General features: G+C 34.4%; 3 protein-coding genes across 8 annotated transcripts in view; 2 read left to right on the top strand and 1 right to left on the bottom strand.

Moving 5' to 3' along the window:
- The window catches only part of LOC139958534 (integrin beta-1-B-like), a 112,187-nt gene extending 105,120 nt beyond the window's left edge, over nucleotides 1–7,067 (top strand). For all 3 annotated transcript variants that reach the window (XM_071955663.1, XM_071955661.1, XM_071955662.1), the window contains one exon: nucleotides 241–7,067. In XM_071955663.1, coding sequence (XP_071811764.1) covers nucleotides 241–303 — 63 coding nt within the window. In that variant the 3' untranslated portion in view covers nucleotides 304–7,067. The remainder of the gene's footprint in view (nucleotides 1–240) is intronic.
- On the bottom strand, nucleotides 5,248–16,973 carry LOC139958537 (plasma membrane ascorbate-dependent reductase CYBRD1-like). Of its 2 annotated transcripts, XM_071955665.1 has the most exons (7): nucleotides 16,685–16,973; nucleotides 15,287–15,499; nucleotides 14,504–14,727; nucleotides 14,085–14,135; nucleotides 12,693–12,850; nucleotides 10,526–12,362; nucleotides 5,248–9,783 (listed from the first exon to the last, which is right to left on the bottom strand). In XM_071955665.1, the coding sequence occupies exons 2-6, from the start codon at nucleotides 15,483–15,485 to the stop codon at nucleotides 12,185–12,187; spliced, it is 810 nt and encodes a 269-aa protein (XP_071811766.1). In that variant the 5' UTR covers nucleotides 15,486–15,499; nucleotides 16,685–16,973; the 3' UTR covers nucleotides 5,248–9,783; nucleotides 10,526–12,184. The 2 variants fall into 2 exon arrangements, with proteins under 2 accessions (XP_071811766.1, XP_071811767.1); XM_071955666.1 differs by lacking the exons at nucleotides 5,248–9,783; nucleotides 14,085–14,135 and having other exon boundaries at nucleotides 10,627–12,362; nucleotides 16,685–16,942.
- A 215-nt stretch (nucleotides 16,974–17,188) lies between these two features.
- LOC139958538 (plasma membrane ascorbate-dependent reductase CYBRD1-like) lies at nucleotides 17,189–26,730 on the top strand. Of its 3 annotated transcripts, none has more exons than XM_071955667.1 (5): nucleotides 17,189–17,402; nucleotides 18,432–18,638; nucleotides 20,555–20,763; nucleotides 22,484–22,638; nucleotides 23,218–26,730. In XM_071955667.1, the coding sequence occupies exons 2-5, from the start codon at nucleotides 18,452–18,454 to the stop codon at nucleotides 23,363–23,365; spliced, it is 699 nt and encodes a 232-aa protein (XP_071811768.1). In that variant the 5' UTR covers nucleotides 17,189–17,402; nucleotides 18,432–18,451; the 3' UTR covers nucleotides 23,366–26,730. The 3 variants fall into 3 exon arrangements, with proteins under 3 accessions (XP_071811768.1, XP_071811771.1, XP_071811769.1); XM_071955670.1 differs by lacking the exon at nucleotides 17,189–17,402 and adding an exon at nucleotides 17,457–17,605; XM_071955668.1 differs by lacking the exon at nucleotides 17,189–17,402 and adding an exon at nucleotides 17,467–17,618.
- The last annotated feature ends 217 nt before the right edge of the window (nucleotides 26,731–26,947 follow it).

Below are 26,947 nucleotides of genomic sequence, written 5' to 3'. Positions count from 1 at the left end.
AAATTAACCAAACAGTTTCAAAACAAGCAAGTGGCATTATTTCAACATCGTCAGTCATGTTACATTCTTTGTGTATATACATTGTATGGGTTTCTTTCATTAATATTGTTTATTCATTCTGTAGTGAAGTATGCCAATGAAGAAAGGCCCTATAACTTACACATTTACCTACACAAGCTGTTTGCAGTAGATATACAGTTTGCTAAGAGTTTTTGGTTTATTCTCTCATTCATTTTACAGGGTGAAAATCCAATCTACAGACCATCAACGACAGTATTCAAGAATCCGACGTATGGCAAGTAAAAAATAGTCACTCTAGCTTACACAACGATTAAAGATGGTCAGCCCTCGCGCCATGTCATCGATGGGTGTCGGTTTGGTGAAAGTTATGCATTGGTATCGACTGAAAGTGGTGCTTAACAGAAAAGCTTTATACCAAAATGTTTGTCAGTGTACGTCCTACAGATGACTAATGTTCCGAAAAATAACTCGTCCTCTCAACGACAGCTTAAAGCGACAAGACTACAAAGTTTTTTAATGGTTTATGAATAATACAAAGTTGACAAAATATGGATTGAAAGGAAGATATCTGTGTCGCCGGAATAAAGAAACATTCAGCCAGGATAGAAGGGAGGAGGACTATACCAAAGCATTCATCTCAAGAAATTTTGTAATTTTGTAGTGTATTTTTTGGAGAGAATACATTGAAGAGAGAGTGAGTTTCTCAGTATTAGGATGAAAAGAAGGATAAAAAGTTCAAATGACGTCAGATGTGATCGATCTCCTGATTGGAGACGTTTGGAGGAAATTATATTTTAGAAGTGAAAGAGTACTCTATTACATATCATAGATAGTCAGAGAGATCATAAACTCAGATGAGATGAGAAGTATTTTAAAAATATATTACGTTACCTGGGAAACTGCTGTGGTAACCCAGACAATCATCTGGTTGCCGTGGGCACTGCACTTTTTACAAGGTTTCTCTATACAGAAGAGAATGAATTGATTTGTATTTTTTATAGCCTACCAAGAACCCTCACATTTTGTATGTTGTCGTTGTACCCCTGTTGTTTGTATTTATCATTTTAGACATTATTCAACTAATAATCTATGAGGCATGAAATAGTCATAAAAGATTTAAGGGTAATTAATTTGATTACAGCTGTACTATGTAACATCCTACGATTGCTTACAACAGCTGTGATATCAGAGAGATGTACACTCATATGGAAGCCATCGGAATGGCTGTGCTAATTTCGTTGTGATTGGTTGCACTGGAGCATTGATATCAGAATGGGGAACAGTGATGAGTTTAAACAGTAAAGTGAAAATGATTGCATAACAACATCTGATTGATAACAGTGAGGCAAGAGGTAGAAATATCAGATTGAGGAATGGTGAAAATATGTTAAGTGGAAGTGTTAAAATCATGGTGTATCGACAACATATGATTGATTACAGTGGTTGAGGAACGATCAAATGTCTATTTGATTGATTTCATGTGAGGCATGAGAGGTATTGATATCATATCTGAGGGAAGAGTCAAATGTGTATTTGATTGATGAGAGTGAGAGAGTCATATCAGAATGTAGACCAGAGTATCAACTTTATGCAGAAAGTATCAAACTATTTGGTAGCAATATGTAAATGGTTACAGTGCTCAGGCATGAGGGAGTAATATCAAATTGAGGACAAGTTAAAGGTTAGAAAAACATAACTAGGAATAAACATTTGAATAATTACAATATAAGCATGAGGTAATGATTCCCAAATGAAAAACAATCAGATATATGATTTTTAACAACCACTCACTAATACAGTATTTGATCGGCTGAAATAAAGGCATGGGGTAAATGGTATCAGATGTACAGCATCAATTGTTATTCAATGTTTATTTCTGCCTAGGTTTGTATTGTTATGTATGTATACGTGTATGTATCATTTAAAGGCCTCTTCATTATTTCAAAATGTGCAATATTAGTCATTTGCCATTTAGGAATTGTCAATGAATTAACCATTAACCTGTTCTGTACTTTCATTTCTCATTAATATGCATGTACTTGTTATTTTTCACTGTTTAGGAAAGTTTACTATCTTACTTTCTGAATTGTGTTTTGCTATTTTTTTGTACTTGGACGACTACATTTATCTTTCTGTTCAAGTGAGGTGGATTGTTTTGGTGGGATGGCTGCAGCTAAAAAACTCATTGTTTTATTCTGCACTGCTATGGCAGTGTTCTAGGTAATTAAAATAGCTTTCAAGTGCAGATGTATTGGTGGTTAGAAAAAATGTTACCACAACGGATAAAGAGCAACATTCTCAGGGGCTTACTATTACCAAGGTAGTTACATCTGTGAAAATATTTTCATAATAAAAATAACCAAAGAAAGTCACTTGTGGTCTGGAAAGGTGTATTTGTTATATTCTTGATGTACGGGCATGAGATGAATCCATGAGGTGATAAGGACATATTTACTTGATATACTGGCATGTCTAAAGTACTGTCTGTGTACTTGATATCTATGGTAATAAAATGATTCATGATGAGTTTTCATGGTCTTAATATGTGCCAATGATTTAGCAATCTGTTTGCATTATTCAATTGGTTAAAATTGGATAGTCTGCAAGATTAGAAACTTTGCTTTTGCATATGAAAGATATGTTACTCTGAAAACCCTTGACTAGATCTTTGTGGCTAATAAGTCTGCAAACACTTTAGTGTTCAACCTTTTGTGCATGCATCAAGTATTGAAACAAGTTAGTCTATAATCACAGAGTAGAACACTTGAGAATAGAACCTTGTCTGCTTGAGTTACATAGTAGACTAGTTAGTCTGTAAGCACAGAGTAGAACCTTGGTTATTTTAAAACTATGAGGTCTGCAAACACTTGAGAATAGAACCTTGTCTGCTTGAGTTACATAGTAGACTAGTTAGTCTATAAGCACAGAGTAGAACCTTGGTTATTCTAGAACTATCAGGTCTGCAAACACTTGAGAATAGAACCTTGTCTGCATGAGTTACATAGTGGACTAGTTAGTCTAAGATCACAGAGTAGTACCTTGGTTATTTTAAAACAATCAGGTCTGCAAACACTTGAGAATAGAACCTTGTCTGCATGAGTTACATAGTAGACTAGTTAGTCTATAAGCACAGAGTGGAACCTTGGTTATTTTAAAACAATCAGGTCTGCAAACACTTGAGAATAGAACCTTGTCTGCATGAGTTACATAGTAGACTAGTTAGTCTATAATCACAGAGTAGAACCTTGGTTATTTTAAAACTATCAGGTCTGCAAACACTTGAGAATAGAACCTTGTCTGCATGAGTTACATAGTGGACTAGTTAGTCTATAAGCACAGAGTAGAACCTTGGTTATTTTAGAACTATCAGGTCTGCAAACACTTGAGAATAGAACCTTGTCTGCTTGAGTTACATAGTAGACTAGTTAGTCTATAATCACAGAGTAGAACCTTGGTTATTTTAAAACTAGTGTTCTGAGTAGAACATTTAGTTCATCAATCAAATTTAATAAGATATTGGAAACTAGTTAAGACCGCATATAGTACTAAGCAAATCAGCAATAATGAACACCAAATATGGTAGGAAATATATGAATAATCTTTAAAACCCAAATTTACTTTGAAATTCATTTAAATCCAACCTAATATGAATTTTGTGCCGGTCTGCAAAGAGGTGACAGTATTGCTATTTAAAGTTACTACCTTAGTTAATACTAACCATCAATCCTGTCAATTTACATGATATTGAATGACTGTATGTATTAGTGATTCCCATTTACTTATATTACTCTATCTGCATAGGTAGTTCAACTATACATACTCCAAGCATGATAAACACCAGTTATTGCCTCCCATATCTACACAGTTATTATTACCTCCCATGTCTACACATCACTTCTGTATTCCATTTCTCCAACATCTCTTACAGATATAAAAACCTGTATCTTATACATTGCTGTAACAGCAATGGTTCAGATCTCTGTTTCTTGTCTTTATCGAGAAGAAGAAGGAGAAGAAGGTAGAGGTGCATTTAAAGTCATAAAGTACCTTCAACTTTCATTAAATGTGGACAATTCAGTAATACTTTTTACATATTTAATTATGTTGGTATTGTCTGAGGATCTATTCTAGCTTCCTAATCTTCTTCAATAATCAACATTTCTGGCATCATAAAAAAAAATCATTGAAAAGAAATTTCTTGATACAATTTCCAGATTGGAAAACAAATTCACTTTTCCCTCCCATTTTTTGGGAAAAACTCCAAATGAATTGACCCTCTTTTATTGTCATCATGAGTTGGAACACACTGGACAGACGGTGATATAATGTAAGCTTATAAACACTAGGGGACGATTCCCTCTGACTTTCAGGGCCTATTCCTAGATATGAAATAAGTGGGTTGGTAGTTCTACCAAGATTTTCTTGTTAAATCTTATTTCTTATCCCATAATTTGGAGCGTTTCTCTCCATTTATGACTCATCTTCCACCTTGAATGTTGGCTCTGCATGCAGTAGAGAATTACAAGACTCACTCAAAGTACTATCTTATCATTTTGTCACAGAAAATGTGACCCATTGTCATCGTCAGTACTGTTCTTTAGATGCTCAAATCATCTTTTCAGTTTTTATTGGAAGATGCTAGCTGTAAATTTATCATAAACTTAAAAGTACTCACATTTTGTATTAAGGGAAGTATTTTTATCTCAACGTTTTAGAGATTCTTGTTTTAAGCTGGGGGGGGGTGATAGTAATGCTTGTTTTTCTTTGAAGAAGATAACAAAAGTGTTTTTATTAAGGGAAGTATTTTGATCACAAAGTGTTGGAGGTTTTGTTAAAGGTAGGGGGTGATAGGGCCTTTTTTTTCTTTGAAGAAGATAATATCAAAAATGTTTTTCTCAGTGGAATCTTTTCTTGGAATGAGAATTTCAATATCACATGTATAATTAAATAACAATCTTTTGTGCATTTTTTTTCTTTCTTTTTTTTATCCTTTTTTTTTATTGGTGTGCAAAAAAAATATCATTTACTACTTTGCAAAATCATTTAAGTGAAAGCAAAAGTTACTTGTTAGATTATTAACAAATTAACCAAGTTAACTGTTCAGGGTAAAGATTTCAGTGGAGTGGCAATAGAACCTTGTCAACACATTTTATGTGAAGTGAGCCTGTTTTCGTCCTAAGCTTGGATATATTAATAGTTTTTCATCAAACAGGCTATTTTTCTCGGTTATCTGGATTAATCTTACACTGATCTTGCTTATATGCTACAGCGGACAGTAAATAATGTGGGTAACTATTCTTTTTGCTTTTCTGGTAACTTAAATAAGTTTATACCAGTAATTAACAGTTAATTCTCAAGTTTTCATGAAAAATGCAATTTTATGAGGGCTGTTTGATGGTTTAGATGCCATATTTTAATATTTTCTTTAGATATGCTGCATTATAAATTTAAAGAAAAAAATGTTATTTCTGGGGTTGGTACTCGTCTCAGCTTTATATTGGTTGATCTTTCAACGCTTGCCAATAACTATTTGGTTTCTTCAGTTAATTTATATACTCATACATTTAACCGATTGATTCTAAAAAGAAATTCTTTCCAGTTTGCAAGAGAAAAAGGGGGGTATTGATGCAAGATCCTGTTGATTTCACCGAATCATTTCAAAAGAACGCCAATTTGGTTGCAACTTTCAAGTTTGAAAATTTCTTTAGTTCAGTAACATTTTTAAGCTGTTCAGGTTCTCTGAAATGTGTTTTTAAGAGCAAATTATAAAAAGAAAATGAGGAAATAATATAAAATCAAAGAAATGTTTGACAAGGTTGACGACTGTAAAATTAGGTAACTGTAAATTTTAAAGCTATTCTTGTTGATTTTTTCATAAAATTCTTTGGTGCCTTCTTAATTGATAATAATATTTTGATTGTAATGAAGAAAATAATATTCTTAAATTTTCTATGATGTAACAAAACACATTTTTTTGTTTTCTTGAATTAACCAGTTTTTTATATCCAAATTATTGTAACGTGCATATATAGCTAGTATTCATGTTATTTTTTAGTTTTTAATAAATGAAGAGCCATGGTAATGCAACATATGTAATATTCAATTTTGGTTTTCATTTTGGTTTTTAGATTTGTTATACATACGGTTTCCTTTAATCAACGCTATCAAAAATTAATATGCATACTAATTAAGAGTGTGATTTTGCTGTCTTGTGTGTATAAGCAAGCTATATAAATCTTCTGTAAAAAGTTAGTGAGAGAAGCATAGGCTGGAGGACAGAAATGGTTGAGACAATCTCAACATGTGCACACATTTGTTGAATATAAGTTTAATTCATGAATCAAGATGGGAAATATTGCCAGTGAGAAAATGCAAGTCCTCTTCAAATGAAAGACAAGCAATTTTGTAAATATGGATGCAGGCATGATGCTCTTTAATGCTACCAGCCCCCTCTCATGCCCCTGACCCTCTCCTTACCATAAGGAGACGATACACAACATATATACACAACATATATACACAACATATAAACACAACATACATACAACATATACACTACTGTACCTATATACACAACATATATACACAACATATATACATACACACATTCAAGAGAGGTACAAGTATACTCAGTGGTATAAATGTAAGTTCTATATCCCTGCCTCCTCCCTCCCTCTGATGTTTGTGACTAAGCATGAAGCTTATCCGGTGAATTTTATCCAGCCCACCTTTACAGTATACATCATCTTCCATATTTTACTGGTATTTAATAGCCAGTCATGTTTATTTTATACTTCTTTTTGGTTACTTAGATACTGTTTTTTTGTTGCTTTATGTGCATGGTTGCATTACCATGGCTCAAAGTTATTACTTTTGCTGGTGTTGTTTTGTACATTTACAGTATCTATCATATAAAAATTAAAAAGAAAAAAACCAAGTTTGCAACCAGATATTATTTTGCTTTACCAAGAAATGTATATCTGCAGGTGGTTGGCATACTGTACATGTTTTGACAATCTACTTGATAATTACAAGCACATCATGTTTCTCTTTTATTGCTGTTCATTTCTCAGTGTTTTTGTCCTTTATTTGAAATATTGAAAAAGAATAACTTGCTAGACAGGAAGTGGGGTTTTTATTTGGGGGGACTTGTATCCTTGTAATCATTTCATCCAAGCATTTGAAAATGGACAAATAAGAAAGGACTAAAGAAAAAAGATTTATGGTGAGTTGGTGATAAAAATTTATTAAAAAGCATGGAAGCACTTTGTTTAATAGTGATAAGTGTGACGTTAATAGCTCTTTCCTTTGGCAAGAAATGTTTACAATCTTTGGTAATAACCAAGAGGTCATTCAAAAGTAACAACACCCAGTCATCTCAAATGTCAAAACAGACTTTATAAAAAATAGGTTGGACAAACACGGATGAAACTAACATTCTACAACTTTGGTGTAGGTCTTCCAGTATCGCTGTGTGTCTTCACTGACAGTGCAGGCTCTAGGGCCGTTTTCAAAGGAACATTGCCAGTTATATCTCAGACTTATACCTTGACATTCTTGTAACAAATTTATTTTGTTCAAACAGTACAGTTGGTGGGCCAACAAATATTTCAAACTTTGAAGGGGTCACTGATGTGCAAATCCCATCTTTGATTAATTGGTGCAAACATATTGCATATTGACCTATTTAATGTATAACTTTTAAAATTAATTAAAAACACTGCACACTAACCGTGTGTCTGCATTCCAGCCCAATCAAAACTTTCCTCTCTTATTACACATCCTCCCTCATTCTTCAGAAAATATTTTGAGTTTTTAGCAAAATTTGTCACATAAAATACTGAAAAGTCTCTTTGGTATAAAAACTGAACTGTCTAAAAAATTACTAACTTACGATTCTGAGAAACCTTTGCCAAAGGTTTTTGCCAAAGGTTAGTGTACAAACAATTTTTGGTTTTTCATTTTAGCAAATATTTTTACTTTCATGGTTGTATATTTATATAAAAAAAAATTAATGACTGTCCTAATCTGTCATAGAAAAGTTAATACTGTAACAAAAAATAAATTAAATGATTTGAATTAAATAGTATAAAAGTACAAAGTTTTGAAGTGTGCAAATTTACAATTAAGATCTAATAATAAAAATTAAAAAACATGTTAAAATGTGAATAGAATATTTGATAAACTACTATTTTGTGGGATGGATTTGATATAAAAATATGTACACAAGTATATTGACTTAAATGTTAACAATAACCCTAGAAACAAAGTAATGATCATATGATACTGCAGATGGTTAACTAAATGTTTCAGTTATCAACTTACCACATCCCTCTAGAGATGATGATGAATTACATTACTTTATCTCATCTAATCTCACATTAACACAAATTTCAGGGGTTTTTTTTGGACAGCTGAAACACAAATGGTTCTAAATGAAAGGACCAAGTACTGCTCTGAATTCCAAAGAGATTGAATATACATGTCCAAATTCACGCCCTGGTTCAGCTATTTCCTTTTCCTTAACAAATATCCTATTATAAGATACAAATACAACAAACGAACATATTCTAACAACTAGTGACATGGAACAGTAGTTAGTGCTCTAGTTAGTTTGTTTGTTGACTTGAAATGACCTTTGACCTCCATCAAAATCAGTAGGCTTGTTTTACTCAATGTTACACACCTTCATACAAAGTATGAGATCTATCCAAGCTTCCAATATTGAGATATCATGTTTACAAGGTTTTCACAATTTGACCTCTGGTGACCCCAAATGACCATTGACTTCCACCAGCAAGAACAGGCTCCTTGTACTCAATGTGGTACCTCTAAACACCAGATATGAAATTGGTCGGACCTTCCCTACTGTACATATCGTGTTTACAAACTGGGTGTCACAAACGCACACACATACGCCATCATGAATGCAAAGATGTTTATCATCGTAACCAAAAAGCTGCTTCAAGTGGTGACACAATGCCACTGAGTTAAAAATAAAAACAATAGAGACGCATTGTAATGATAACTGCTAAAGCTAGGCTTAAATGGGCCTCATGCATATCACAGGGTAATGTCACAAACTGAAAAAAAAAATCCCGATGTTTTCACTTATTCTCACTGTTTAATGGACAATGACAACATAAACTGACTGCCAATGAAAAGCCAATAAAATTTCATTTAAAGTTTGATTTTTAGCCACTTTTTATAGATTCGTCCTTAAAATGTAATATCATATTTATATGAATCACATGTAAATAGGCTAAATTGCAGATCAGAATATAAAAAAATATGATCCGTTTTTTAGTTTTACTAATGCAACTGCATATTAAATTTGTATAGTATAGAAAATTAAAAATACTCAAATGCTGCTTGACCTCGACAGACAGTCTATTTTCTTGCATAGGTTTTTAATTTCAGTCCTCCGCAGCAAAGACAACCTACAACTCTCAGCAAACATTAAACTTCCAACTCTCTAAGGTTAAAGGTCATAGTTTGCTTGTTTTCCATAGATTTCTATCATTTAGTAGATATAAAGACAATCACATAACTACTGTGTGTGCAAACAACAAGATATGTGTCCAGTACTACAGTGTAAGAAACATTCATTCAAACCTATCAACATCGCTTCCTGCAAACATTCATCAATCTATGGAACTACTCTCAGCCATAGTTTAAATCAATTTAAAATAATATTCATGAGTGTTGCCCAGTATTTTGATCTCACAATTTGTTTTATTTAACTAAATAACTACAGATGACCTCAAATAGATGACCTCAAATTCACCTTCGACAAAGTTTTGCAATATTTTGTAAAGATGTCATTCTGGGTCATGACAATTTTATGAAATAATAGTTTGCTTTTCTTCCCAGGAGCTGTGTAAAAGCATTGTAAGTCAATGTTTTGGATTTTATTCATAACATGCAAAAATGAAAAAAAAAACAATAATAAATAATCATAGTTAATAATTATTAAAAAAATGAGTTGACGGGGGGTACAAAGTACTATACTACAGATAATTACTGGAAAGAAAGATTTCAAATAAATAGATATATGTAAGAATTAGTCCCATCAGAGGTGGAAATGGGACCAACAATTGGACTTTATACCTCTAGCATATATCTGAACTACAAATTGAAACACCTTGATCACAAACAATGAGGTGGTATGTAAGAGAGATGTAGAAGTCAAACCATTTGTTAATGTTACATTTTAACCTTTCAGTAAAGTAGGTCGAATATTACAAGGAAAACAAAAGCTGTAAACAATTAAAGGAGATTAATGTGTCCAGTACTACAGTGTAAGATACATTCATTGAAACCAATCTACATCGCTTCTTGCAAACACTCATCAATCTATGGAACTACTCTAAGATACAGTCAAAGTTTAAAGGGTGTGAAGACTCGCACACACAAAAAACGTCTCATGCCAGTGATCTGACCTAGTTTCGAATGAGGTGTAACAGAAGTGTTAGACACCACCATCTCACAGTTTACAGTTGACCTCAAATATCATTCACCTTTGACAAATTGTATAATATTTTGTAAAGATGTCATTCTGGATCATGACAATTTTATGTAAAGATATTTTGGTTTTCTTTTGGGGGGGGGGGGGGACTGTGTAAAAGCATTGTAAATCAATGTTTGGAATTTTCTTCATAACAAAAACGAAAACAACAATAATAATAATAGTTAATAATTATAAATAAATGAGTGGACGGGCCAAAAAAGTATTCGAGTGATTCTATACTACCAATAATTACTGGGAAGTGAGATTTCAAATAAATAGATACTGTAGGTAACAATGAGTCTCATCAGAGGTGGAAATGGGACCAACAATTGGATTTTATACCTCTAGCATATATCTGAACTACAAATTGAAACACCTTGATCACAAACAAAGAGTTGGTATGTAAGAGAAATGTAGAAGTCAAACCATGTTTTAATTTTACACTTTAACCTTTCAGTAAAGTAGGTCGAATATTACGAGGAAAACAAAAGCTGTAAACAAAGGAGATTAATCTTTATCTGAACTACAAATTGAAACACCTTGATCACAAACAAAGAGTTGGTATGTAAGAGAAATGTAAAAGTCAAACCATGTTTTAATATTACATTTTAACCTTTCGGTAAAGTAGGTCGAATATTACGAGGAAAACAAAAGCTGTAAACAATTAAAGGAGATTAATCTTTAATTGGCAGATATGGATTGTCTGGAGTGACTCTTACCACTGTAACAAAAACAAGCAACCCCTGTGTATGTCATGTACTATACATTTTGATATAATTATAAACACAATGACTAGATATATTCCTGTCATTTTCACCTAAAATTTCAAGGTTTCTAAAGTCAACTTGTAACAAATATAAGTGGGTTTTTTTTATTTTGCATATCATTAAAGGCACAAAGTTCATTAAAAAAAATATATGTACGGTATTTGAAAGAATAAAATATTTTAATACTTACTGCTAGAGCTGTGTATAAATAATATATTATACAAATCTAGTAGAAAATGGGATTTCGATTTTGTTTTATCAGCAAAGTTATAGCTAATTTTGTTCCTTTAGAAACATTCTATCAGATGAAATTTCAAAATGGCACATTTCTGTGCAGAAACCATTTGGCTTTAATTAAAGTTATGTAAAAACTTATTGTAAATTCCTACTTAAAATGGGTACAAAAGGCATTGAGGGGTGGGGGGGGGGGGGTGACATATCGAAAAACAAATCCCTACAATCAAATCGCTGAAGCAAAAAAAAAAAAAGCAGGAGTTGTTCCATCATAAGCTTACAATATAAAAACAACTTCATCATTCTATTTAGAAATGACATGGTACAAAATAAAAATATAAAAAGTATCTAATTTGTGCCCTGTTTTATCCTGAAATTAGCACAGTTTCAGCCAAACAAGGATTGTCTGATCTTTGAAACAAAAAAGTAATAATAATTTACTAAACAAAAAAATCATCTGAGATTTAGAATGGACGGCTTATTTTTTGGTCCAAATAGTAGATTTCAGAATACTTTCCCTTCGTAATCCATTCATGTGTTCATCCTTGGAGACTGGACGGCTTTGTCTTTCTTCTACCTTCCAGTCACCTTCCAGCATTGGTATATCTCAGCTAAGTCTAGTCACATGACTCATTTCACAAACCATCATTGGCTACAGGTTGTTCTCTACATGATCAACACTATCGATCGTAGCTGCAGAACCCACAGGAGGAGTCAGTTTAAACTCTGGCTTCCAAAGCAAATAACCAATCGTGGTAGCAAATCCAAGCATCGCTATGCCAACAAAGTTGAGATGAATCCCAGATGAAGATAGAAGCCGATAGTTTTCACTAAAAATGAAATGTGAAATGAAATATAAGCTTGAGTTTGGTTTTGCAGAGTAGAGTCTAACCTATATATGCTGTAGTATAACAATAATGGTATCATAGCTATTTTACTTTCAACATGTTATATTGTTTGAACTATAAAAGTATCAAACTTGCATTGATAAAAACACTATCATAGAAAATGTTCTTACTTCATCTTTAGGAGAAGTTATCAGAAGAAGCTTCAGTATTTTAAAAATAATTATAATAATAATGGTAAATAAAGAAAGATCCTATCTCTGCTTTATTCTAATCGACAAATGTGAAACTTAAAGTTATGTATTGGAAACTTACGCTTTGTAAATACCAAGTTCATTGAGCCCTGTAAAACATGTTGCTGCTGATAGTGTGAAGAGGAATAACCCGTTGAAGACATGGACCGATTGATACGTAGCTTGAAGTGTTGGAGATATCAGTCTAGCGTGGGCATACCAGGCAATAGCAAAACACAGCTGAAAAATAAGAAAACAAGAATCAATAATAATAATCATAATAATAATAGTGATTTATAATGCGCACATATCCGCCCTGCGGGGTGCTCAAGGCGCAATCAACCTTGTTTAATTCTTTCAACTTTCTCAATAAGCAGCCAAAAAGGTTTACTCTCCACAATTTGAAATATTAGTCTCATGATTATATGCTTTATTGTCTCACAAGCATTTTGCTGTATATCACCACCAGAATTTTCAGTAGTCATGTTTTAAACTTGACCAGAATAAAGCTGTCATAAATATGCAAACCATGTCAATAAGATCACAACTCTTTTAATTAGTGTCATTGTTTATATGCTGTAGGACACAACAAGTCTTTCAACAATAACCTTCACACATTAAGACCATGCATATATAACTTATATTTCCAACATTGCTTATAGTATGATAGATGTTGGGCAGTTGGGGAACATTTTATTTACCATATCTTGTATCAGATGAAATCTTAAAGCGGTAGTATGTATAGCAGAAAGACAGACTGATCCACTAACACACAGACAAAAATACTGACAAAATACTAATCCAGCTGGGTTAGTATAACCCCCATTGTTTTATTTATTGCAAGAGATGGTGATGTCATAGCATTATTGTTTTTGTATGATAATGTTGGAATAATATACAAATAAAGGTAAAAGACCTGCATACAATACTGGTTTCAATTTCATATGACTTCCTGATGAAGTCCTCACATGATTGTAGAATTGTTTAACGTACAGATTACAATGGAACGACTATTTAGTTTATTTGAAAAGCAAAATGTGTTTAGTTTTGAATTTAACAATACTGTCACTGCAATGTAAAAACCACAGTTCCATGGTTAGTCTACAGGGAAGACCTATATAATTCTAAAGACCTACATAGTGATATTCTTTCCATAATTTATTTTCATAGGGCAGTTACCATGGTTACAATAGTTGGATTTATGAGCATGAGGGGCTAAACTTTAAATGATGACTTGATGCACAAGAAACATTATTTCAATATGTTGTAGTAGGTTAAAATCCAGCACGTTTGTAAGAGTTCCAACTGTAGGGATTCATACTAAAATAATTTTAATGAAATGATGCAGATGAACTCAAATTTGAGCCTGACAGCATATGAGTGGTTGCAGAAATTGCCACATGGTGAATTTTACAGAATGGTTTTGGAATGAAACAGAACATTCTGGTATTGATGGTAAAATATCAAAGTATACCTTCTGGGGTGCAACAGAATTTATTCGTACAGAATATGCTTTCCAAAGAAACTGTGAAAAAGACATAGTAATTGTTACACTGTAGTGAAGTTGTTTTCCTTATAGATAGTTTCTTCCAAAGAAAAGGACAACAGTTGTAATACAGGACCTCAAAGAACAAGCTAACCTCACAGATTAAGCAGTTAATCTTCTTCGATACCTAACAGTTGTCAAACAACCAGTGAACAAATATTTAGTTAACCATAAGAATAATGACCATATATGGCATGTGCCATGTAGTATAGTTAACCTTTTACAAACACTGTTGATTTAAATATCTTTTTCAGTTACTATCTAGCATATTCGTTCCCTAGTCAATTTCACAACAACGTGAATATCTTCCCTAGAAAACAACAGGTTAATTTTATAAGTCTACTCACCTGACAAAGGAAAATAACAAGAAGTAACAATCCAATCCAACTATGAAAGGAATAAAAATGTTTCACTTCCTTGCCATGGGTTTTATCTAAGTTTCTAGCTTTGAACGCAGCTGTGAGACCGACCACCCAAATTATTGTAGCTGTTATTAGTATGGTCGCGTGGACCGACTTCTGCAGAAGGTACGATGCCCTGCTTCTGGCCAGAAGACGATAAGCCAAGGTAGCTGTGAAGAAATATCAGCAAAATATATGATTGATTATACCATTAGCAATATACTGTATGCAAGATGTTTACCTATTTTCTCTTTTCTAAAATGTTTTAAACAAGTAACAAATTTTTAAAAAATTAGAAAAGAAGATGGAAATTTATTGGCCATAATGCCACATATTGCGCCAATACCCAAATAACGACAGCAACATCAGCATGACTTGGGCACCAGAGGGCAGGAGAAAGAGAGGGCGACCAAAAACAACATGGCTCAGGACAGTGGACAAAGAGAGAGAGAGGGCTGGTTGGCGATCCTGGAATGAAGCCAGAGATGCAGCTGCCGACCGAGACAAATGGAGACGCTCTATGGAGGCAGGAGGCTTTATTTGCCTCTAGGCAAGAAGAAGACAGGTGAGATGATGAGATTGAGAGTACTAAGGTCGTGAGGAGGCAGGTATCGGGAGGAGCAATGTACATCCCTGAGAATCCAGAATTATCAAGCGAAGACATTTTGAGTTGAGACTTTTGCATGACTTCTGTAACATCTGAAAGCAAACATGAAACAATTTGCTTACCCTCTCCAAAGAGAAGGAGAAACCCCAGTGTCATGAAGAGGGCGTGGTAATTTTGTATGAGATGGCTGACATCACTGTTCCAATCAAACCCATCGTTGTATATGTGTAGCCAGCTTTGTAGAAGGATGTATGCAGACAAACCACAGACCTGAGAACCAACGATCAACGACCAGAACGTAAATGATGACGAAGATGGCATCCTTGGAGGAAATCCTGAATTATTGAATGAGAAATAAAATACTTTGCAAAGAAACTTGAGCTTACATGCAGATCTGAGATAAATACATCTTTGGCATCACCATGCACCACCTCCTTATCAACATGGCATTGTTTTAATAATTATATACTGTAAGAGACGTTGAGTTGAAGATTGCACACAGTTCACTAATAAAACCGATAATCATGGCGGAAAGGCTTGAAAACTCTTGCAGAAAGGAACATTTTATGAACGGATTTTACAGTGGTGTATAGGAATGTATCGGTGAAACTTTCTTTGAATAGCATAGGTACACCGTCTTCAAATGTGACGGTTCGCTGGATAGATTGAATTGTAGTTAAGACAAGATTGGGGAATTGATACACAGTCCTTAATGTACAGGTTGATTGAATACTTTGAATTGTAAGTTCAAAATCTTGTCGATACACTGTCTTCAAATATATAATAGTTGGTTGAATAAATCGAATTAAACTAGGCTGATTGTTTATTAAAGGCATTGAAGACTCGCCCCAAACCGTGTGCGGCCATCTGAAAAAGTTAACTTACAGTTGCTTGCAAGTGACGTTTTGTATTTTCTGGGATCAATGGTGGTGTCTAACACTTCTGTTACACCTCATTCGAAACTAGGTCAGATTACCTGCATTAGCCATTCTTTTTGCGTGAGTCTTCACACCCTTTAAACAGTCTGATTCTGATTGTTGATTTAAATGACCAATTTTGTGGATTTTGTGAGCCTAGGTAGAGTGAAGCCAAGCAATATACAGTGCATATACAATGCACCAACAATAATGTGCTCTTTCCGCTAACAAAAAGTGCTCTTTCCGCTAACAAAAAGTTCTTTACCTCCATGGCGGTAACATGGCGGAATGGCACTTTTTCTATAGCGGAAAGAGCACATTTTCTATGGCGGAAAGTACCGAACAACACTGCCCCCTGCTACTACTAGTACAACTATTGTTATTTATCCTTGGGGCTAAGGTTATTACCTTACAGTTGTCATCTTGATTGGGATTACAAAATGTGACAATAACTCAAATTTTCCCCTTACATTGAATGAACATGTCAAAAGCATACCCTAAGTAAGAACATTATGTAAATACAGTAACGACGTTAGGCTAACGTTAGGCAACAGACGAGCTTAATTTTAGCCAACTTGAACTAAAAAAACTAAAATTGCTTACCTTCTCGTTGACTTTGTGTATAACTTTACTTAAGTTGTAGTGTTACTTGTAGAAGCAGTTTTTTTTCTTGGATATACATTCAGGGTATGTGACAGAATGCTCATGTTACAATTAGGAATTTAGGGCATCGGTTGTAGTGCTTCCGACGAAACATGCGTTCATAAAACTTGACATTGGTGTATTAAAACTTGAAAGTTTTGAAAGCCGTGCGTTGCTGCATGCATCGAGCAGGCATGCACGTATGTAACTACTTGCAGACAACACTTCCGGGATTGATACGGAGGCGTAGAAATAACATCATACTGACAATAGCGTTGTGTGAACAATAAAATCAGAGGGTAGGCTGTCACTCGGTACAGTTTTCACGTGGACTATTGCCGCAATAAAGAAAAAGTATTTATAATATATGATATAAACATTAGACTCGGATATTAGAAAAAGAAAGTCAACGTAAACTTTACGAAAGATAAACAACATGCGAATTCAAAAATTTCTTTTTGTTCTAAACGGCCTATTTGACATTCTTTCCTCGTCCTCTGAGAGTCCTGATTGTGCTTCCGTATATCAAATAACTGTTTCTGTAGAGCAGGCCTCAGTTACGTAATCCAAGTTTGTTATGCTCTTTACACGTGAGTGGAGCGATTGAAGTTCTGGGCGTGTGACTTATGCAAGAGACTCAATATTCGAGACGAGTGTTTCGCAGTTGCTTATTTCAAAGGTAGGTATGAACCGTGTAATTGTCTTCGAAAGTTATAATGATTTGCCGACGATTCACAATCCGTCATGATTTTATCGATTGGAAATAGGGCTAGGCATAGCCCCACAGGCTGCAGCATAAGTTTCTTACTGTGTAAATTGTAGTTTGTGACGAAGAGCAGCTTCACGTTAGCCTACATGTTACACTTTCCAATGACGGACGGAGTACGTGGTCCATGTATACGAAAGTTACAGCTCAATCAGATTTAGCTTTGGTCATTTCTATTTTAATACACTAAAATGTATATCAACAAAGCCTAGCCCTAGTAGTACTACCATACTACTACTAGTATCAGTGTACTGACTACTGTATTACATTGTCTTGAAATATAGGCTACTATACAACAACATGTATGGTATCCAAATCTTAAAAATAATAAAAAGATATACCTTCTCAATAGATGTAAATAATATAACGACAGTGGCTAGATTATATAGTTAAAAATTGCTAAAATGTCTTAAATGCAAGGCAAGAAAACAAATTCTACAGTGTAAAACAGCCGTAAGAACAAAAAAGGTATCCTTTCAACATTTCATGTATGGCTATATAGGCAATATGAAGAAAATAATAATAATGCGCTTAGCTGAAGAATATGGAAAAGCAGTACATGGCACTACAGTTGACAACACCGTACAGGCATACACAGGATTTATCAGCTGATGAAAACTGAACTAGATTTGTACCGTTTCCACCTTCCCTCTCATTCTCAGCCTCTCTCGTCATTATAAGTTACAATTTTTGAGTTATGCCTATCATTGATCATTTTCATGTAGGCCTACATAGGCTAACAAGTACGTAGCTCACACTTACTGAAATAATAAGTCTAGGACCTATATCTGACTATATTAATAAGTATACTGGTATTCATACCTTTTGTCATACCATTTCTCTCAATGCCTTTAATATATATCTTTACTCCTTAGCTCCTGCTCAAAATAAAAATAATTGTAACTTTCCCCTTTTTAATTGATTTTCTCCATCTTTTTTCAGATCCTGCATAATCGTTTAAGATGGGGGTTGGGTTACTGTTTACTCTTTTGGTCATTTTGGCTGAAATCCTTGGTCTGTTGATTGTTTCACTCATGGTCGTGCTCACCAACAAATACTTTGGTGGATATGCTTGGGATGGCAGCGAAAAGCAGTTTAATCTTCATCCTATTCTCATGGTTGCAGGATTTCTGTTCTTCTATGGAAACTGTGAGTGTTGATATTTTACCATTTATCAGATTTTTGTGCTAGTTGTGCAATAGATTAATACTTATAATTCCTTGTAATATAAATTATAATAATTATATATTATCATTAATTATTATGATAAATTCCTTCTTTAGCAGAGTTCTTGTAAGATTAGTTGTTCACTTAACAACAGTTGCTGTGTACCATGGCTTATCCTGCCCGTCCCCCACCCCCCACAGTTCAGAACACTACAGTCAGTTCCAATAATATAAAGAGTAGTGATATATAATTTTTCAGGAAATATTAAACAGCACTTTGCATCTGAAATCCTGCCAGGAAACTCACTGCCGAGGATCACAGCAGTCACACACAAAGAATTCAGCATAAATGAATTTAGGTGCATGCATTTGAATTTAAGTATATGCATACAGACCTCTGTGTACATTGCAATGTCAACAGTGTTTCACAGTAGTGTTGATAGTTATGCTGTTAGTGTGTTTGATGTTATGAGCAAAGGGAGAATAAAAATACAATTCACAGGAATTTCAAGCCTTCTGAAGATTTTTGTTATTCCTGTAAGCCCCAACAAATAACCAGCACATGCCCAAAAGGTGAAGTGTTTGCTTCCTTCATATAATAATCGGGAAGTCAAGTTTACATTTTAAGTGAGCACTACAATCTCTTTGAGTGCATCATGGACTATGCTTTAATACAGACATCATGTCATACTTCGTTTGAGAGTACATACAATATTGTTATGTTTGAGAAGGGTAAATAGGGTATGCATCTGCTGAATATGTAAAAACACAGGGAAACATGCATAGAATGTTCAAATAAAGAGATCATACCAATGCTTAATATGATATATGTTTTTGTGTACAGTCATCATCATCATCAGTTTAGAGAGATTAAATAATAAAACGGTGCAGATTTTATGAAAATAAGAAGCCTTAAAGATCATTTAGAGAGAAGAACTTTGTTGGTTAAATATCTAGATCTACATCAAAAGAGCAATCAGAAGGGTAGAGGTTGACTCTGCTGAAGTTGCTCAGATTCTTCAAAAATCCAAACAGCCATTGGTGTGCAAATTTGTAAGTGCCCATGAAAAGGTCAAGCAATGCATTATCATGGGGTGGGCAGGATATGCTGGTTGAAACGTTGATCTATGCCCTAACAGGCATGGAAGGTGAGCAATTAACCATTGTGCAAAGAGATTGGAGTTATCAATTGTTGATAAGAATTGAAACACTGGTCATATGACAGGAACTATCTGTGTTGTGATTTGTCAGAAAGAACAGAGGTCTTTCATATAAGTGTCATCATAATCCAGGTCAAATGGACTCCTGACCTTCAGGTCTACAGTAGTTATAATAGTCAACACAATCAGGGGATTAATGTTAATAGCGTGTATTCGATGAGAATAAACAGATTGATGGCACAGACAAGATAATTGGTATAGTAGAGAATTAAAATACAATAAAATACAATAAGATCAAGACATCAGGCCATTGCAGTATGTTTTTTCTTTTGTTGCATATTTATTTGATAATTGTTAGTTTTCTAAATCAGAACAATGAGGTGATTGAACATGTGTTTTATTTAATGGAGTTATGATACAGAAAATATGGATGCATCCTTTGTCAATATGTGTCAGTTGTGTCAATTATCACACTGAGCAATTGGCACTTATGCAGTGTAACAACCCCTATAGTAACAGATTGGTTCAACGTTAGTACAGTTCATATTAACTTTACATATGACACAACCATACATTTTACAACTGGTAGTGTTGATGCCAGGATGAAATCTTTAGCACAGTGTATATACCATTATGAAAGAACAATGCATTTGACTACTTTGGGCAATCACAGAATGAAACTGTTACCTATAATAATAATAATAATCATAATAACTTGACATTTTTGTTTCTCTTTCAGCTGTCCTCTTGTACAAGATAGGTGCAGGCATCAGTGTTTCAAAGTTTAAAATCAAGATGGCTCACTTTCTCCTTCACCTTCTGGCATTTGTTTGCTCTGTGGTCGGATTGGTGGCAGTCTTTCAGTATCACAACGCTCAGGGATTTGGCAATGCTCGTAGCCTTCACAGCTGGATGGGCCTCGGAACAGTGGTCTTCTATGGTAGTCAGGCAAGTTGCTGCATCGCAAGCAAGGATCAAATTCAGTATCGATATGATATGAGAAAAAAACACTTTTCTAAGCCCAAGTTAGAAATTGCCTTGGATTCTCATTTGATAATGGCAGCATTCAAATGAATCGTAGGCAATTTAAATTTGAAAGGGCACTTGTGAATTGGTAATATGGATGTTGAATAGACTGTGTTCTTCATGACAGTGATGTTACACAAGTGATGTTACAGAAGATTGGTTGCATTGTCCTCATGAGATGAGTAAGTGGTTGGATTGGATTGGATAGTACTTAGCCATCATGTCATCCATTGTATGTTAAATGGCTACAGGTGCTGGGAACGGGAATTGGACAACAAGTGGTTCTCTAAACAGAAGTGAAAAATCAGGATATTGTAGTTACTATACTTTAGCTGTGGTGTTCATCAATGGTATCGGACTTAAGTGAGCTACTGAAATTGTTTGCAAGGGAATGCAATATTGTTCATACTTTTTCATAATATCATTAAAATTAATTAGCGACTTATTAGTTTCCATTTCTTTTCCAAATGTCTATAACGAATAATAGGAATGAGAGTGTGTATTAATTTTGAAGATGTACAGGTAGTTTGTGTAAACATAATAATAATAAAAAAGTAACCTATAGATTTAGCTGTATGGAAAGCCATATAACTTTCAAAACATATTTACACAATTACCCCTATGGTAGGTTTATTCATTGTTCACTGTTTGACAAGCATACCATCATATTAACCCGAGATCGAAGAGTTGAAGATCCTAAAGGAGATAGAGGAGGTGAAGGGAGAAAAATAAATTTAAAAAAGGGTAACTGCAATGAAGCAGTCGTATAGCTATTTTATACAGTTAATGATAGATGCAGACTGCAAAGCACAGAAGGGTCTACTGTGTATTTGGGAGATGCTTAATAAAATAATAATTGAATTTTATACTTGAGCTCAAAAGGGGACACTGTCATGAAAATGATGAAAAGTAAATAATAATGGAAAAAAACGAAATTCTAAAAGAATTACTGTAGAGGAAGTGTTGAGGTGATTAAGTAACTTAACTACCGACATACACTATAAAGACTGTACTGCTGTAAGGTTTGAGAAATTATCAATTTAGTCTTATCAATTTAGAATGATTAGTCTATTGAAGTGGCTGGACTACTTAGTTTAGTAAACATGGCACTTAGCACTATTAGTTAGCTAGCTCAGCTGAAGCAGTTCAAGAATGTGTACAAAAAATAAAAATGTGCAACCTGTGTCGTCTCAATAAGTCAGCTTCACAAACTTAAAATTGGAAAACTTGTCCGCTTTGGTAACCTGTCAAAAGTAGGATTCTGAAAAGGGCTGCAGTATCCAGCAGCGGAGATGCAAAGGACATAAGCTTTTGTGCTGCAGTTTCACACGATAGAGATAATAGTTTGATATATTGATTCATCCTAGCTGAGCAGGAGCATGCAGCTGCTGCAGCTTTTCTCTCTGACATGGTGACTCATCGGAAGAGACCTGATACATTATACTGTTAGAGTGACAATCCTTTGTCTTTCCATCTTACTCTATGACTCAAGTCTTCAGTGTGGAATTAAAACTGCCGAAAAACAAATTGATTTTGAGAGGGCTAATTGAAATTAATTATCATCGTCAGCAGGTGCATTAAAGGGAACCATGCCATGTAATTATTCACACACTGTCAATTGTTTCATTTCTTTCTCTTGCAGCTTGTGTTGGGATTCCTGTTTTTCTTGTATCCTCGTCCCCGTGAGGAGATTAGAGCGGCTGTCAAACCCGTCCATGTCTTCTTTGGTATCTTTCTCCTCGGCATGATTTGTGTCTCCGTTCTAACAGGACTGACAGAAAAAATTCTGTTTACAGAGTAAATATCCTTTTTGTTACTTTTTGTTTTATTCCTTTTCATCCAGACAATTTTCATATTTTAATTTAGTTTAATTTCTATTGTTATTAATTTGATTTTAATTAATTTCCTATTAAATTTATAATATACTTAGCAGATAAATCATCTTGACCTGCATCATTCTTTGAAATTTCTTCCTGCTTTGGAAAAGTAACAAAACAGAACTTAACATGATTGTATTCCTGAAATAACTTGCTTTCTAAAAATGAAACCATTAACCTTCGTGATTAATTAACGCACTTCTTGGTGCTGCTATCCACTTGCAATATCATCATTGTCCTCTAATTATTGTCCTCTAATTAGGCTAAAGATAATGAACAGTAATTAAAATAACAATGTTGCTAAGGAAATGCTAACTGCTGATTGTTTTTGTCCAGATAAGAAATAAATAGCAGGCAGTATGATTACAAATATAATACAATATCAGAAATTTGATACCCCCCCTCCCATCCTCCATTAGAGGCTTAAGAGTCCAGTTTCTTACTGGGAGGCTCTTGGTGAATTTTTACTTTAAACCGGTATTTTCTTGTCTCTTTACAGCCAAGGATTTGATGAACTGTCTCCCGTGGTGATTGTGACTAACATCTTTGCCATCGCCGTGGTTTTCTTTGCTGGGATTGTGACCTACATTGTGACCAGTTCAAAGTTCTCTGCTCTTACACTTAGCAGATATGATCAGCTGAATTGATACCTCACCAATAGAACGATATTTGGAGCCATGTCTATTTGTTACAGGTTACAAGTGAGAAAAGACTGATTAGGGGGGTATTGAGTTCTGAAACAAAGAATTAAAACTAAATCTCTTTTAGGTTAAAGGTTAAGTGACGTGATGTGAAAGTAGGGAGAAGCAAACTCTGAACACCTATAAATAATCTATTAAAATTTCTTTTGTTTGCTTGTTTAATTTTCATCTTAAAGTTTCATAGTCCATGTATCAAGAAGACATGTGAAACATTCATCATCCAAAACTTTGAATATTTTGATAATACAGAGATTTGTTTTGTCTCAGAAGAACACTTGACATTACTTGTTGATAGATCTAAACTTTAACAATTAATTCTCAAGATCTACTCTTTAGCAACTACTCTTGAACAATTAGAAGTACCAGAGCAGGCCTAGTCTGTAAACTGAAATTTGCATTCACCAGAATTGCTGTGTCACAGATTTCTGCAATTCCACAAATCTGTTTTGGTAATCAGTGTAAACATTACATTTATAAAACTAACTTGATTATATATGAAACTATTTGATACCTCTGTGCCTTGGATCTTCTATTTATGATTGTTCCAGGAACTATAAAACAATGGTATAGTGTGCTAATTAAATGTCTGTATACCAGTGACTTTCACATGAATTCAAAGATGGGGTGGGGGCTGGACAAATTCCAAGTATCCCCCAACTGAGTTTTGTAAGTGTATGAACCTTTATGGACAGGCTGTAGGCGGGTCAAAAAGTTTTTAAATGAGTGGTGCGGCAGTGGGGTAGTAGAATGCAGCTACTTTGTAGAGGGGTGTGAGAGGGTCCAGTTGGGACTGTCAAATGGTGCATCTCAAGGCGCATTTACACTATAAGAAAGGTCTAAGGGCAATCAATGTTGAGCTGATAAATAAGTTTTAACTTTGAAAAAGTCCCCAGACTATAGCTTTTTCCTCGACTGATAGTGGTTGGGGCAAGGAGGAAGGGGGGGGGGCGTGAGGGACTGTGTGCATGCCACTGCTGGACACTTAGTATTGAACTCTGTGGAAATATTTAATCGTCTACAAAGCATGTGATGCCAGTAGCTTGATTTTGTATCTCTGTTGTTAGTAATAACAATTAGCCATACTTTCTGTCTAGAGATTTCATCGCTAAACATCGCTACAATTACTTGTAAAGTTGACACCATGTTAGACATTTCATCCTTGGATGGTTTCTCTTTTGTAACGATGGTACTCTTTCTCAAAGTCTCTGTGAAGTTTTTGATACAATTTTGTAGAGATGCATAAACATTATTCATACGTCCATGTTATTGAAGCTGATAATGTTACTGTTTATCGTAAAGATGATCCTCGCAATAGGATCTAGGAGGCTGTGAAGTAATAACTGCAGACACTTTTAAAATTAACAATTTCAAACAAACTGTGCAGTACAAACAGACACTTTCTTAAATCTTTTGAATTTGCCAAACAGTTTTTTTGCATTTCAGATATTTCTTGCTTTTTCTCTTTTCCATTTTCTATATGCATAGTGCATATTTGTAAAGTTGTACCAAAGTTTGCCACATCAGCACATAACCAAAGATCCTTGAATTCAGGATCAGAGACCAGGATGCAACTGTTGCTTTAAATCTCTGTTCGTACTGAAGTAAAGATAAAAACTGATTTATAGAACTATTTCACTTTATCCTTAGGAGTTTGGGGAGAAAATATGGGCTTTGTGAGAGAATGCATTTATTACTTAAAGTGCAAAAGTTAGAAAATGCAAACTTGTAGAATTTCTTCTTTTTTTCTTTTCTTTTTGATTATTGTTTATTAATTAGACAAAAATTATCATGCAAATTGATGATTCATTGTTTGATCGACATGCAATGTTAATGAATACGTTTGATAATCATTAAATTTGTCTGCATATCTTGCTATGTTAATAAGCTGTATTTTCAGCTTAATATATTCATGAGTTATATTCATGTACTTGAAAGAGGCAACATATAATTGATATCAAATATAACTTCACTTCTTTGGTGACAATAGTAAATAGAAAATGAATTTGGTACTTAAAACAATCGAACCTGGGACAGATCATTAACATATCCTATGTTTGCATAAGTTATGATAGGGATTAATTTGCAATGCCTTGTAACTTATACTCACATTAATCATACCAAATGTTACCTTATGTCATTGTGTGTATTTTTAGTCAATACTGTTTGCTCTCAATAGTCAACAGAATTAACATGAATTCACATAGCAAAAACTACAGCCATTCACATACCTTGTTTGCTTAACATTTTTTTATATATTTTTTTTTATTTAAATCTGCTATTTTGCTGCCATAGTAGTATATTTCTTTGTCTAAAGCAGTGGTTCTCAAAGTGGTCACTGCAGCCCCCTGGGGGTGTTGGGAAGTTGGGAATTGGGACAATTCAAGATGGTCAAAGTGGGCAGTCGCCTAAAAGTGTTTGAGAACCACTGGTTTAAAGGAAGTAACCTCCTTCATTAGAGAATCTTTTGGCTAAGGTCATGTGCAGTAGTATCTATTCCCAATCGAAGGAGTTTGTGGAACACATTTGAAAATGATCATACAGTCAGTCTGGATGTAAGGGGACTAGGGTTGAGAGCGGATCAGATTTAAAGGCGTTGAAGACTCCCCCCAAACCTTGTGTCGCCCTCTGAAAAAAGGTTAACTTTCCGTTGCTTGCAAGTGAAGTTTTCTTCTTGTCGCTAGAAAATGCAGACAGTAATGAAATGTGATACCTTGTTATCTTTTATCTGGACCTGAAATGTCCATCGCTGCTATGTACACTGTGTTGTGGGTATTGACCGTAGCTGCATGTATTGACTATACACTAGTGTCTAATTACGGACGGTAGCAAGATGTGTGTGTATTTTCTGGGATCGATGGTGGTGTCTAACACTTCATTCCAAACTATCAGATTATCAGCATCAGACGTTTCTTTGTGCGTGAGTATTCAATACCTTTAAGTAGTGTGGTTTTTGTGCCCAGGTTATACCTTAGGTGACTTGTCTTAAAAAAATGTATCATTAGAGAGTCGAATGATTGATGTCATATTGAAGATCAAACAAACTTGTCCACGAAAAACAGAGTTATTCACGGACAATATTAGTGGTAGTGCTGTGAGTTATTACAAATTTATGTTTCTTTAAGTAAAAATTTCTAAATGTTGCATGAATTTTACTTACAAAAGATCCATCCTAAATGATGTCAGGTCAAGGAAAGATACACGAATTCTGTATATATATTTTTGTTTCCCTGTTTATGGTTTTCACTTTTATACGGGAGATTGTCAAACTTTTCGAACTTCTTTCAAGTAAATAAATATTTTGGTTTCAACTACTTAACTCTTGTCTGTTCTTAGTTTTAATCGCATAAAGACACACATTCTATGCATCCACTGTTCAGAGGGTGTGGTAGTCATTCTCTTTGCCTACGTCCGCCCTGTTAACCAGTGCACGGATGAACGGTTATGGCAAACCGGACGTTGCTTGAATCCCACCTCCCAACCCACCCCGCCGCAGCGCCTCTTTCCACTGTACTTTTTGTGGCCACGTCT

The sequence above is a fragment of the Apostichopus japonicus genome, chromosome 18 (genome assembly GCF_037975245.1).
Source record: "Apostichopus japonicus isolate 1M-3 chromosome 18, ASM3797524v1, whole genome shotgun sequence".
NCBI classification, from domain to species: Eukaryota; Metazoa; Echinodermata; class Holothuroidea; order Aspidochirotida; family Stichopodidae; genus Apostichopus; species Apostichopus japonicus.
The sequence above is the reverse complement of the archived record's forward strand: the minus strand, read 5'-3'. Positions and strand labels throughout refer to the sequence as shown.